The sequence below is a fragment of the Schistocerca cancellata genome, chromosome 2 (assembly GCF_023864275.1).
Source record: "Schistocerca cancellata isolate TAMUIC-IGC-003103 chromosome 2, iqSchCanc2.1, whole genome shotgun sequence".
NCBI lineage: Eukaryota > Metazoa > Arthropoda > Insecta > Orthoptera > Acrididae > Schistocerca > Schistocerca cancellata.
This window is the reverse complement of record NC_064627.1, coordinates 12,404,306-12,417,649: the sequence shown is the minus strand read 5'-3', so window position 1 is coordinate 12,417,649 and position 13,344 is coordinate 12,404,306. Positions and strand designations below refer to the sequence as shown.

Sequence of the window (13,344 nt, the reverse complement as noted above, 5' to 3'; positions counted from 1 at the left end):
TTCATTTGGTTTCCTAAAACTGAACAAGAGTGTCATACAAAAACTGGACACAGGACAGTAATAAAGATCGAACCTGAGAAGTAGGCTGTGCAGACTAACGCGCTATCATCTACGCTGTACCAAATTGTATCTGGCGAGTCACTTGAATTTGCGTGGGCACGGGAGGCAGTGGGAGGGTGGAATAATAATAATAATAATAATATAAAAAAATATAAAAAACCTACATTATGGACAGGTAGACAATTTAAGAAAATTCTTTCTAGAACGAGCAGAAACTAGCAAAATACACAAAGCAATCACTCATATAAATACATCAGCTACACCATTGCAATTTCATAACCACTTCTACAACCCTTTAGATCACATAACATCAACAGATACAAAGAAAGTAAATTGGAAAAAGAAAACACTACACGGCAAGCACCCGTATCATCTAACACAGCCACACATAGATCAAGACGCATCCAACACATGGCTAAGAAACGGCAATATATACAGCGAGACGGAAGGATTCATGATCGCAATACAGGATCAAACAATAAACACCAGATATTACAGCAAGCATATTATTAAAGATCCCAATACCACAACAGATAAATGCAGACTTTGCAAACAACAAATAGAAACAGTAGATCACATCACAAGCGGATGTACAATACTAGCAAATACAGAATACCCCAGAAGACATGACAATGTAGCAAAAATAATACATCAACAACTTGCCATAAAACATAAACTAATAAAACAACACGTTCCCACATACAAGTACACACCACAAAATGTACTGGAGAATGATGAATACAAATTATACTGGAACAGAACGATTATAACAGATAAAACAACACCACATAACAAACCTGACATCATACTCACCAATAAAAAGAAGAAATTAACACAACTAATTGAAATATCTATACCCAACACAACAAATATACAGAAGAAAACAGGAGAAAAAATTGAAAAATACATCCAACTGGCTGAGGAAGTCAAGGACATGTGGCATCAGGATAAAGTCGACATTATCCCAATTATACTATCAACTACAGGAGTCATACCTCACAATATTCACCAGTACATCAATGCAATACAGCTACACCCAAACATATATATACAACTACAAAAATCTGTAATTATATGGTTATAATAGAAGGAAACATTCCACGAAGGAAAAATATACTTAAAAACAAAGATAATGTGACTTACCAAATGAAAGTGCTGGCAGGTCGACAGACACACAAACGAACACAAACATACACACAAAATTCAAGCTTTCGCAACAAACTGTTGCCTCATCAGGAAAGAGGGACTCTCCTTCCCTCTTTCCTGATGAGGCAACAGTTTGTTGCGAAAGCTTGAATTTTGTGTGTATGTTTGTGTTCGTTTGTGTGTCTGTCGACCTGCCAGCACTTTCATTTGGTAAGTCACATTATCTTTGTTTTTAAGTATAAAATCTGTAATTATTGATACATGTTCAATTACCCGAAAGTTCCTAAATGCAATATAACATATACCATACAGTTACAAGGAAGTCACGCTTGACAGAGGTCCGCGTCACGTTCCATTTTTAACCAGACTTAAGTCTGAGAAAAAAATGTCAATAATAATAATAATAATAATAATAATAATACGGTATCGCCCGATACTATTTCGCTTGCACTCTGTACAGTATGTCACAACGTTCTGTTACAGAATTATTTTTTATTTTTTTTATTTTAAATCTGGCTCATATGTAATTCCAGTCACTGTGTAGAATTTTGTACACCAGCTATGCTGTGTCACGTTCATGCGAAATTCTCTTGACTGTCTTCTCTGCTGCAGGAAATTGCAAATGACTACACCAAATTATCAAATGACAACTGAATACATATTTTCACTTTCAACCATATGCTTACAGATATTATAACTGCATTTACAATTCAGTCCATTAACATGACACTAACATTCTTTCTCTACTAGAACTCAAACAAGAGTAGTTGATGATGATAGGTTTTTGGGGCACTCAACTGTGTGGTCATCAGAAGTACCAGTTTTTTCACAGTCTAATTTTTACACACAGTCCACTCGAGCCACTGTCACAAATGATGATGATGAGGATGAAATAATGAGGACAACACAAACACCCAGTCCCCGGGCAGAGAAAATCCCCAACCCATCAAACAAGAGTGCTGCCAATCAATATAAAAGCTTTCTTACATTACAATCAAAAAAACATAATTTGTTTTTCTCCTAAGAGATTCCATAATCCCACTTATCCTGTGCACATCTTCTGGGTCCGCAGACTGCATACCAGATGCCCAGCAAGTAGTCAGCATTCTCCTGGCTTCCACACACTATGGCTACATCTTTCATCGTATGCCCTCTCAGTAGGAACAGATATGGTAAACACAGTAGGTCTGTCAATATTTGATCCTCTCTACTTTACTTAAACATCATGGATGTTTTTAGCTCATGCAACAATTCTTCATATATTGGAACAGGATGTCCCATAACACTACACTTGCAATGAATTGATTGGCTAACTTCAGTGTTAATTAAATCAGAAACAGTGAAACGCACTGAATTATTTTCTTAACAATTATCTCAGCACAACCTACCCTGCAACACCCTTACAAGCTTTTGAGACTGTTTCTGATAATGCTGCAAATAACTTTCTACTTTTTTAGTAGCCACTTTTACTTCTGTATTGTCATGGCCCCCACTAACAAAATTGTAATTATACAAACTGATTATTGTATAATTAAGTTCTCCTACGATTACAGGATTGCAAAAGTTACTAGTGAACTGAAATTTTCTCTAAGGTCTTAGGTTACATCTGGAGGAAAATCTGGTGGCTGTAAGAAAAATCTAGTTATAAGTTTAGAATTTCTTGTCTCTTGTGACAAATATACAAGCTCCATTTGCCATTTGCCTATCCTTTCAATATACAGGATGAGTCACTAACTATTGCCACTGAGAATAACTCGAAAAGTATGATAGTAGCTGAAAAGTTTGTGGGAAAAATGTTGCATGGGACAACGCGGGCCATAATATGACTGTTTTTTTTTTGTTGCTAGGTGGGTTCGCATTAGAGATATGAAGGTCAACTTTGTTTTTTTAAATGGTATGCTGTAGTTTGGCACCGATTTTCTGATAGCAGCTATTGAGATGAATCCAATGATGTGTAGCAGTAAGGTCTTTGAAAGTAAATGAAGGTCACAAAGGTGGCATGAGCGTATATTTACAGAAGATGTTCAAAATAATGACCCCTGGTATCAATGCACTGTTTCAATCTTCTTATCATGGATTGAGTGGTATTCCTTATCCCTTTCACTCTTATTGAAGCACATGCTCTGATAATTCTCTCTCGTATATCGTGCAAATAGTAAATATTCGCCAAATACGGCGTATCCATCTAACATACCATTGACACGTAAACACCATTCGACGGTTTCGCAATACAACACTAATAGGAACGGTAAGACTAGTATTGTTGAATCAAGCAAATGTAAATGATGTATTCCTTCGAAGAATAACTCAATATGCTTCTCATTTACAAAGAATGCCCACGAAATTCAGTGAGAGCTAGAGACTTATACACTGAAAGATATCCTCAATATACTCACCCTACATGTTGTACATTTAAATGTGTGTATGATAAATTGAGAACAACTGGATATTTAATGCATCGGAAACATATCTGGCAAAGGAAAGTTACTAATGAGTAAATGGAAATTGGTACTCTCTCCACTGTAGTCCGAGATCCTTGTGTTAGTTCATGTCAAATCGCAAGGGAATCTGGCATGAGCCAGAGTAGTGTTACTCATTTTCTGCATCCCCATAAATATCATCCTTACCATATCAGTTTCCACTAAGAATTAACTGGTACAGATTGTATGCATTGCATTGAATTCTGTTGGTGGGCTCAACTTCAGATTCAGAGGGATGACACATTTATTAATTTGATTTTTTTTACTGACGAGGCTACATTCACGAAGCACAGAAATGTTAATTTGCATAACATGCATTATTAGGCAACTGGAAATCCTCGTTGGCTGCAGCAAGTTGCACACCAAAATCCGTGGTCAATGAATGTATGGTGTGGTATTCTAGAGGACAGAATTACAGGCCCCTATTTCATCGAATGAAATCTTAATGTTAGGAAGTATGACACATTCCTGTAAGAAACATTAGGTCTGTCATTGGAGAAAATACCTTTAGGAACAAGGAACAGAATGTGGTATCAACACATTGGGCATCCAGCACATTTTTCGCTGATGGCTAGAAATGAACTGCAGAGACAATTCCCAAATCGTTGGATTGGACGTGGAGGTGGTGTGTCGTGGCCGTCTTGTTCGCCAGTCTTGACGCCTCTGAATTTTTTCTTGTAGGGATTCGTAAAAGACATTGTCTATAAAGAGGTTCCAACTACGCCTGAAGATATGGGAGACAGAATTGTCAGTGCATGTCCTTTGATAAGTACTGATGTGATAAGCAACACCACTCAATCCACAATAAGAAGATTGTAGCACTGCATTAATACCAATGGCCATCACTTCGAACACCTTCTGTGACTAGATGTTCGTGCCACCTTTGTGACCTTCGTTGACCTTCAAAGACCTTACTGTTACACATCATTGGATTCATCTCGATAATTCCTATCTGAAAATAAATACCAAACTATAGCATCCCTTAAAAAAAAAAGAGAAGCAAAGTTGACCTTCATATCTCTTAAGGGACCCCACCTAGCAACAAAAGCACCACATCATATTATGGCGACCGTTGTCCCATGCAACTTTTGTCCCACAAACTTTTCAGCTCCTATCATACTTTCGGAGTTATTCTTGGTGGCAATAGTTAGTGACTCACACTATATACTTAAGTTTTTCTAAAAATCTCACTGTTCTCAATTTCAGCTTTTAACCAGCTTTCTGTACCTAGTAATATGTGAGCTTCACTCCTTTTTAGGATCAATTCAAACTCTAGCCCTTTGTTGCTAATGCTTTGACAATTAATCAGCAGGATTTTAATAGTCTTGTCTGTGGGAGGCATTTCTTTGGAACTTACACTGGCACTTCTGAGTATCCTACAGCTATCATTATCTGGGTCAACCTAAAAATACCTTGTGTGCACCCCACACACAGTCAGCTACACGAGTAGCAGCCTCTCGTGTGTAGTGTACACCTGGCCCATTTAGGGGGTCCCCACTATTCTCAACCATTTGGTGTAAGCTTAGGAAGTTGCAGCCTAGCTTGTCACAGAAGCTCTGGTTCAAGGCTTCCTCTTGACTCAGAAGCAGATGGCCACAATCAGTTTTGGAGACAATGCTGCAAATTATAAGCTTCATTGAAACTTCACAAGCAACACTGTCTTCTTACTCTTCTCTTCCTTTCACTGCAATTATCCGGGTACTACCTAGGAGACCATACGACTGACACCATTTGTTACAACGTGCACCACAACCTGCAGCAAGTTGCAGCACGATCTAATGATGGCTGCCAGATCTACCTCTTCAATTTGTTGAATGACGCCCCTGATCACACACACTGAGTGCACCTGGTTTTCCATACTACCATTTAATACTATTTTTCTAAGAGATTCCACTATCTGCCATAAGTCAGAGCTGCTGAGAACAATAGACTACTACCTGTTCGCATTTGCCTCCTTTAGACAACAGATACAATATATTTCCCAACCAGTGAAGTGAGTCTCATTGGCTCACTTTTAGTTCCAGTGGAAGGCAGCACCTCCAACTTGTCAGTCAGGAGATAAGGGTAACAGCTTGCCTTCTATTTGGTCCGTCCAACCTAAACCTATCAGTTACATGACGTCCCCATTCGAGTGACAAATTAGTGACAGATCCTGTACTTCCCGTAGAGGAGGCAATGCCCACAGGAGTATAGTACTTTGAGAAACGAAGTACCTCTTGTAATGACTCGCTAACCCTCGCAACACACCCGTCGGTTGCAGCTTTGGATTGATTAACTATACTGGAGGTGATTAGCAGCTGTTTACGAACATCGATTAACTCGTCCCGTACCCAAGAGCAGCATTCACAGTGTGGATGCATTGTGGTTGATGCAAATTTTATAAACCAGCACACAAATAACTTTAAGTTTTCTGATTCTCTTTCAATTTCCCAGTCTGACAAGCTAAAAGTATTACCAGCTGATCTAACAACTGAAGCAATTAACTGGAAAAACTCTATTACGGCAACATAAAAAGTTGAGATAAATTTATTGGCACACTGAAACATTTTTGAGGAGAAAGCCACTAATCAACTCAGAAATTTTGTTTATTTTATTTATGATTATGATTTATGAGAAATACTGACAATGTGTGTTCTTGTTTAAAGAGGAAACTAAATGCAGCACAATATGTCACGTTTAATATATACTACAGTAACTGGCTATCACGAACACCGATTTACTACGAACTACGTTGCATTCATCACACACGACCTCAGAAAGCAGCCAAAAATATATGTTTACTTGCTTTTTACCTATGGTTCTGTACGCATGTGTCCTGTATATTGCAAGTGTCATACCCCTCCTCACTCTGTCCATTTCCTCCCGCCCCCCTCCCCCTTCTCTCTGTCCATCTCCTATGCCACCCTGTTTCTAGCTCCCACACACACACAAAAAATAAAAAAAATAAAAAAATAAAAATAAAATTTAAAAAATATAGGGTGACAATTACTGAAGTATATGGAAAAAGATAAATTAGTTACAAACTATGGTGTGGACACACTTTATTCAACATGTAAATGTCACTATAGATATTCTGATTTAAGTTATGACATGTTCCACATGCCACATTGGCGATGATGTGGCACAGACAAATCGCAAAATTCTGCATGACCCGCTGAAGTGTCTGAACATTGATGCTGTCGGTGACCTCCTGAATGGCTGTTTTCAGTTCAACAATAGTTGTGGGGTTATTGCTGTAAGCCTCAAAAAGAAATTGCACATGCTCAGAGACGGAGAATACGGCAGCAAATTGAGGCCCGTGCCACTGGCCTGTGGGTACCACAGAGTGAGAATGCAGCCCACAAAATGCTCCTCCAGGACATCAAACACACTCCTACTTCAACAGGGTTGATCTCTGTCTTGCACGAACTACATCTTGTCGAAATCAGGATCACTTTCGACAATGGGGATGAAATCATCTTCCAAAACCTTCAAGAACCATTCGGAGTCACCGTCTCATAGAGGAATATCACACAGTTATTACGTGACAGGACACTGCACACCACACAGTCACCCATTGAGGGTGAAGAGACTCCTCGATAGCAAAATACGGATTCTATGTCCCCCCAACGTGACAATTTTGCTTATTGATGAACCCGTCCAAATGAAAGTGAGCTTTGTCGCTAAACTGAACCGTACTGCACATACTAATTCCCATCGTGCCTGGTGGCCAACCGTGCAGTTCGAGCAACCTAAGGCAAACCGTTCAGAAGTTAAGACAATTTTATTTCGCATACTGAACATAAACACTCGCAAGTGTTCAAAAACTCTCAAAAATACTGTCACTGAAAGATTTTGAAAAGAACAAAGTAAGTTAACACTTGGCAGTACGATATAAATATGAAGCACTCACAAATTTTTGAAAATACACAATATGAGAGACCATGTGAAAATGACACAAACAGTAGGTCAGACCTATTTGGCACAAGCAATCTCACACAAAGGAAAATTCAGAAGTCACCTATATACGTAAATAAATGTGTGAAATGAACAAATTTTGTTACTTAGTAGAATTTGTGATACCTTTTACCCTAACATGCCAATGATGAACAACGTAGTGCTTATCACAATCAAAATCACAAAAATTGTGGAGTGCCAACAAAGCATGTCATTGCAATTCATGCCACTTTAATTGAAGATTTTAATTCCAAGGCGATAGAAATAATTTTTCATTTTCATCCAATTACCTCACACAATACCACAAAATTTAGAGCAATTAAAATAATATAGAAAAATATACACTTACCTACAACAGATTCAACAGTATCAGCTGCTGGATAAAATGGAGTAGCCAGTGGGGACACTGATGGCAGTGGTATAGAATTGCTAATGCTATAATTCAAATAAATATTTTGTTTCCTATTTGCCTTTTCCATTGGTGTAAGGAGTGGATCCCGCTCTATTGCTATTAGCTTGCTTTGCATTGCACTCTGTAAGAAAGAGAGAAAAAATTAGTCTTTCAATAATTCATTAAGGGTGTGATATAGTGGACTTTTCAGCCAGAACAGGAATAATACATACTGCCTCGGAAGGAAACTTCACAAATGAAAGAGTTCATATGATGTGTCATCATAGGTTAAACATCTGAACAGAAATGTTTCAGAATATACACTCCTGGAAATTGAAATAAGAACACCGTGAATCCAATGTCCCAGGAAGGGGAAACTTTATTGACACATTTCTGGGGTCAGATACATCACATGATCACACTGACAGAACCACAGGCACATAGACACAGGCAACAGAGCATGCACAATGTCGGCACTAGTACAGTGTATATCCACCTTTCGCAGCAATGCAGGCTGCTATTCTCCCATGGAGACGATCGTAGAGATGCTGGATGTAGTCCTGTGGAACGGCTTGCCATGCCATTTCCACCTGGCGCCTCAGTTGGACCAGCATTCGTGCTGGACGTGCAGACCGCGTGAGACGACGCTTCATCCAGTCCCAAACATGCTCAATGGGGGACAGATCCGGAGATCTTGCTGGCCAGGGTAGTTGACTTACACCTTCTAGAGCACGTTGGGTGGCACGGGATACATGAGGACGTGCATTGTCCTGTTGGAACAGCAGGTTCCCTTGCCAGTTTAGGAATGGTAGAACGGTGGGTTCGATGACGGTTTGGATGTACCGTGCACTATTCAGTGTCCCCTCGACGATCACCAGTGGTGTACGGCCAGTGTAGGAGATCGCTCCCCACACCATGATGCTGGGTGTTGGCCCTGTGTGCCTCGGTCGTATGCAGTCCTGATTGTGGCGCTCACCTGCATGGCGCCAAACACGCATACGACCATCATTGGGACCAAGGCAGAAGCGACTCTCATCGCTGAAGACGACACGTCTCCATTCGTCCCTCCATTCACGCCTGTCGCGACACCACTGGAGGCGGGCTGCACAATGTTGGGGCGTGAGCGGAAGACGGCCTAACGGTGTGCGGGACCGTAGCCCAGCTTCATGGAGACGGTTGTGAATGGTCCTCGCCGATACCCCAGGAGCAACAGTGTCCCTAATTTGCTGGGAAGTGGCGGTGCGGTCCCCTACGGCACTGCGTAGGATCCTACGGTCTTGGCGTGCATCCGTGCGTCGCTGCGGTCCGGTCCCAGGTCGACGGGCACGTGCACCTTCCGCCGACCACTGGCGACAACATCGATGTACTGTGGAGACCTCACGCCCCACGTGTTGAGCAATTCGGCGGTACGTCCACCCGGCCTCCCGCATGCCCACTATACGCTCTCGCTCAAAGTCCGTCAACTGCACATACGGTTCACGTCCACGCTGTCGCGGCATGCTACCAGTGTTAAAGACTGCGATGGAGCTCCGTATGCCACGGCAAACTGGCTGACACTGACGGCGGCGGTGCACAAATGCTGCGCAGCTAGCGCCATTCGACGGCCAACACCGCGGTTCCTGGTGTGTCCGCTGTGCCGTGCGTGTGATCATTGCTTGTACAGCCCTCTCGCAGTGTCCGGAGCAAGTATGGTGGGTCTGACACACCGGTGTCAATGTGTTCTTTTTTCCATTTCCAGGAGTGTATGAAAATAAATTCTGGCTTCTGATGACAGGTACGTTTAGTGCTTTAGAAAATTATAAGGTACTGAATGAAAATTGCAAATTCCTCTCCCACCTCCTCAGATAATATTTGTGAAGAAAATACCAACCTATTTACAATCACTTTAAGGAAAATTATTAGACAATATTTTGATGATATAAACAACAATATCTCTATTCATTTACTCACGAGTCTGTAGCTCAGCACATTAAATGTTTTTGAACTGTTTGTGAGAAAAGCACCCAAGAAAATTTTGAAAAGCAGTGCTAATTCTTGAGTTCCCCCTCCCCACTTTTGTAAAGTTACCAACACATTATCTCATTGCTTTTTTCTTTGAGATGAACACAATGCAGAACTCACAGACTGCTTAGTGAAAATTCTGTGGTATATGCTGCCTTCAGTAGTTTCATTAAGAAAACTACATAGGAAGACAGCCACTTCACAAGGTCGCGAAATGATGCCCATGGGCATTATCATTCACTTATTGGGAGACAAATCAAATCAGATGGAACCAAATTTGAATTTAAAAGAGAGATATGGTAATATCGAGAATTACGAATCCTAAAGAAATCATTTTCTTTAAATCCTCTGTGAAGGCATTCTGGATGTGACAATCCTTTGCAGGTTTTGCTTTAGCAACTTAGTTATTTCAAAACTGTTACACCGTCATACCAATCTGCTGTCAATGTCCTATCTCATTCACGTTCGATTGGCGATACACACATTTGCAACTAGATGCAATCCTCTTCCGTTGGCACATCTCGCTCTATTTACACGTACCAGATTGACATAATCAAGAAAGTACAAACTTGAAGTTTCTAAGTAAATTCGTCAGAAGTTTGTCCGGGCAAAGTTTCCTCGTAAGTGTTGCATCACTATCCAGTCTTTCAGCAAAAGTAACAAGTAGTAGTGAGAAAGCTGCCTCAAAGTATCGCATTAGCAGCCATGGGCCGAAGGAATAATGTACACATAAGACGATTGCAACTTGAAGCTAACCGCACTCGCCGGAAAACTGCACTGTGTGACGGTAATGACCGTAGCAGGCGGGTCGATGTATCTAAACTGGGGCAAATCCACCGTTACGAATGACACAATTGGGTGCCAGGTTTCAGTGAAACAACTGTGTCTCGGAGCAATATAAATACGGCCAAGTTTTGAGGCAGAGGCACTTCTCGTCGCCGGAGTCCGACAGCAGGACCACGGACGAAGAAGCGTGCCGGATCGCGTAAGAACTGGGCACCGTCATCGGGCGCCTCGGGTTCGAGACTGGGCTGCACCTGCCACCGCTTGCACTAAGTTCCTCACAGGGCTCAGTGCTGTGGCACCACCAGCCTGCCGTTCATACCTACTGCTGCCTACAATGAGTTTCCCCCTGGAACTCAGTACCACAACACCAGCTGCCGTCTGACTCCTGCTGGGGAGGAGTGGGCCGAATTACAGTGTAGGCAGCCTTCCCTCACTACTGCAGAAGACTCGTCAGAGCGGTACCGGCAGGGGCTCTCCTAGTCCGTCACATTTTGTTCGGTGACAAGACAGGCAGCAACAACAGCTATGTCCGTCTGTGGACGAGGAAGGTGACACGACTACTGCAGCAGTGCAGTTCTGTTCTGTTGACACATGGTGGGGTGAGTGCAGTCTTTTTGTTCAGGTTTTGTTCAACTGTGAGGTCAAAACAAGTCAATGGGTTTTTTAGGGGTCAAGTTGTACTTGTAAGTTCGCTGTGTGACAGGTGAATGCAGACGATATTTGGAGGTGTAAGTGTAACTCAGTTTTCAGCTGATCAATATGGGCAATACAGATGTCACTACAGAGAGGTGTGCCTCACTGTCTAGTAGTAGAAGCTGTTAACCATTACTAGTAGTTCATGAAGTGAAGCTAAGCACGGTTGTCGTTTTGAAGAATATCAGTGATTACGAGCAACCACTCGGGCGAAAGTAGTTAAGTGACAGCACGAAGTAATACAATACCGTTACAGTTAAGCGTGCTCATAATTTGATTTTACTCCGTGCAGAGAAAGGAATACGGCTCATCATTTAAACACGTTAGACAGTGAGAAGTCTTAGTAGCTTGGTATGCTTAAGAGTTTTTTTTCCTCCCTTTTACGACTGTGTGATCGACAGGAGGCAACTGTTTCGGGGTCGACGGGAGGTAACCGTGTCTGGGTCGATACCACGAGGAGCTCTGGGGTGTTTAAATTTTAAGAGGCAAAGTAGAAAAGTTGTAAGCAGAAACGGTTGAGCAGGATAAGAGATTAGATGCATCAGACACTGACACGAAGAAAATTACTAATAACAAAACTCCACAGTAAAGGGAGTAATTGCAGAGAGAGCACGAGCGCTGGATAATGGAAAACTGGCCTCGGGATGCAAGAAATACATTGATTATGCAAAGAATGAAAGGAAAGGGAAAAAAAAGCAGAGAGGAGGGAGAAGCAAGAAAATGAAAGAAAGAGTCACAGGCTTGTGGATAGTTTACTTGTTCCCGTGGGACAGCCGACTACCGTTAATGTAATTGAACCTGTCAGTCCAGTGAAGAGAACGAAAGAGTGTGGTCTCAGTTGCCTGAGACTGCAGTCGTGTCTGTGAGTCGCGTTTGTTTGTGTGTGTTTATGTGTGTGTGTGTGTGTGTGTGTGTTTGTGCGCGCGCGCTCGCTTTCTCGCACGTATGTGTGTCTATTGTTGACAAAGGCCATTGGCCAAAAGCTTTAAGCTCGAAAACCTTTTCATTGTGCCTATGTGCCACTCAGCATCTCTGCTATATGGTGAGTGGCAACTTTCCTTCTCATAATATTGTTACATTCCGTCGTGGATTTTCCATTGTTTGATAAAGGATAGTTTATTGAGACAAGAAGAGTGTCAGTTTGTAAGTCCGGAATGGAGAGTTAAAATTTCTTTTGTGCACGTGCGAGGCAAGGGGCCTAACAGTGAAATACGTTTCGTAGTATTTGAGCTAATGAGCACGACAAAAGACCCTCGAGAGGTAATGTGAGATTAAGCAATACGAGCAAGAGATGAGGAATAGTTTATGGAATGTTTAAAGATTAATATAGTAATTGCACAGTAGTTAAGCATAGCCTATTCAGTAGAACGTACTTGTTTTACAGATTAAGGGTGACAGTAATTTCAGTGGAGAAGCAGGTCGAAGCAAGACTTCAGGGGTCAGGTTTCTCCATGGGGGGAGGGGGTAGTCTAGTGTCACTAACCAGTCTTCGAGCACAAGTAATGAGAAGCCGTGAGAAAGCCACCATCAAGTATCGCATTGATAGCTGCAGTGTGGTGACATGTAGGTCAGAGCAACACACACTTGAGGGGACTGCAAGACACGGCTAGCAGTACTCGGCAGAAAACTGCACTGCACAGTAGTAACGACCGTAGCAGGAGGGTTGACGTCAGCGCACTGAGGAAGTCTCTGGTAACAGAACTAGGTGCCAGGTTCTAGTGCAACAACTGCACCTGAGAGTGATACAAATAAAGCTGAATTTTCAGGCAGGAGCGCTTCTCGTCGGCAGAGTCCGGCAGCACCACCACCCACCAGGGTCGTGCTGGACGGTGAGAAAACTGGGCTCGCCAG

At 41.9% G+C, this 13,344-nt stretch overlaps 1 protein-coding gene across 1 annotated transcript in view; it reads right to left on the bottom strand.

Moving 5' to 3' along the window:
* The window catches only part of LOC126161309 (putative E3 ubiquitin-protein ligase UNKL), a 282,513-nt gene that overhangs the window by 94,142 nt on the left and 175,027 nt on the right, over positions 1–13,344 (bottom strand). The window contains exon 9 of the mRNA XM_049917062.1: positions 7,972–8,155. Within this exon, the coding sequence (XP_049773019.1) occupies positions 7,972–8,155 (184 nt within the window). The remainder of the gene's footprint in view (positions 1–7,971; positions 8,156–13,344) is intronic.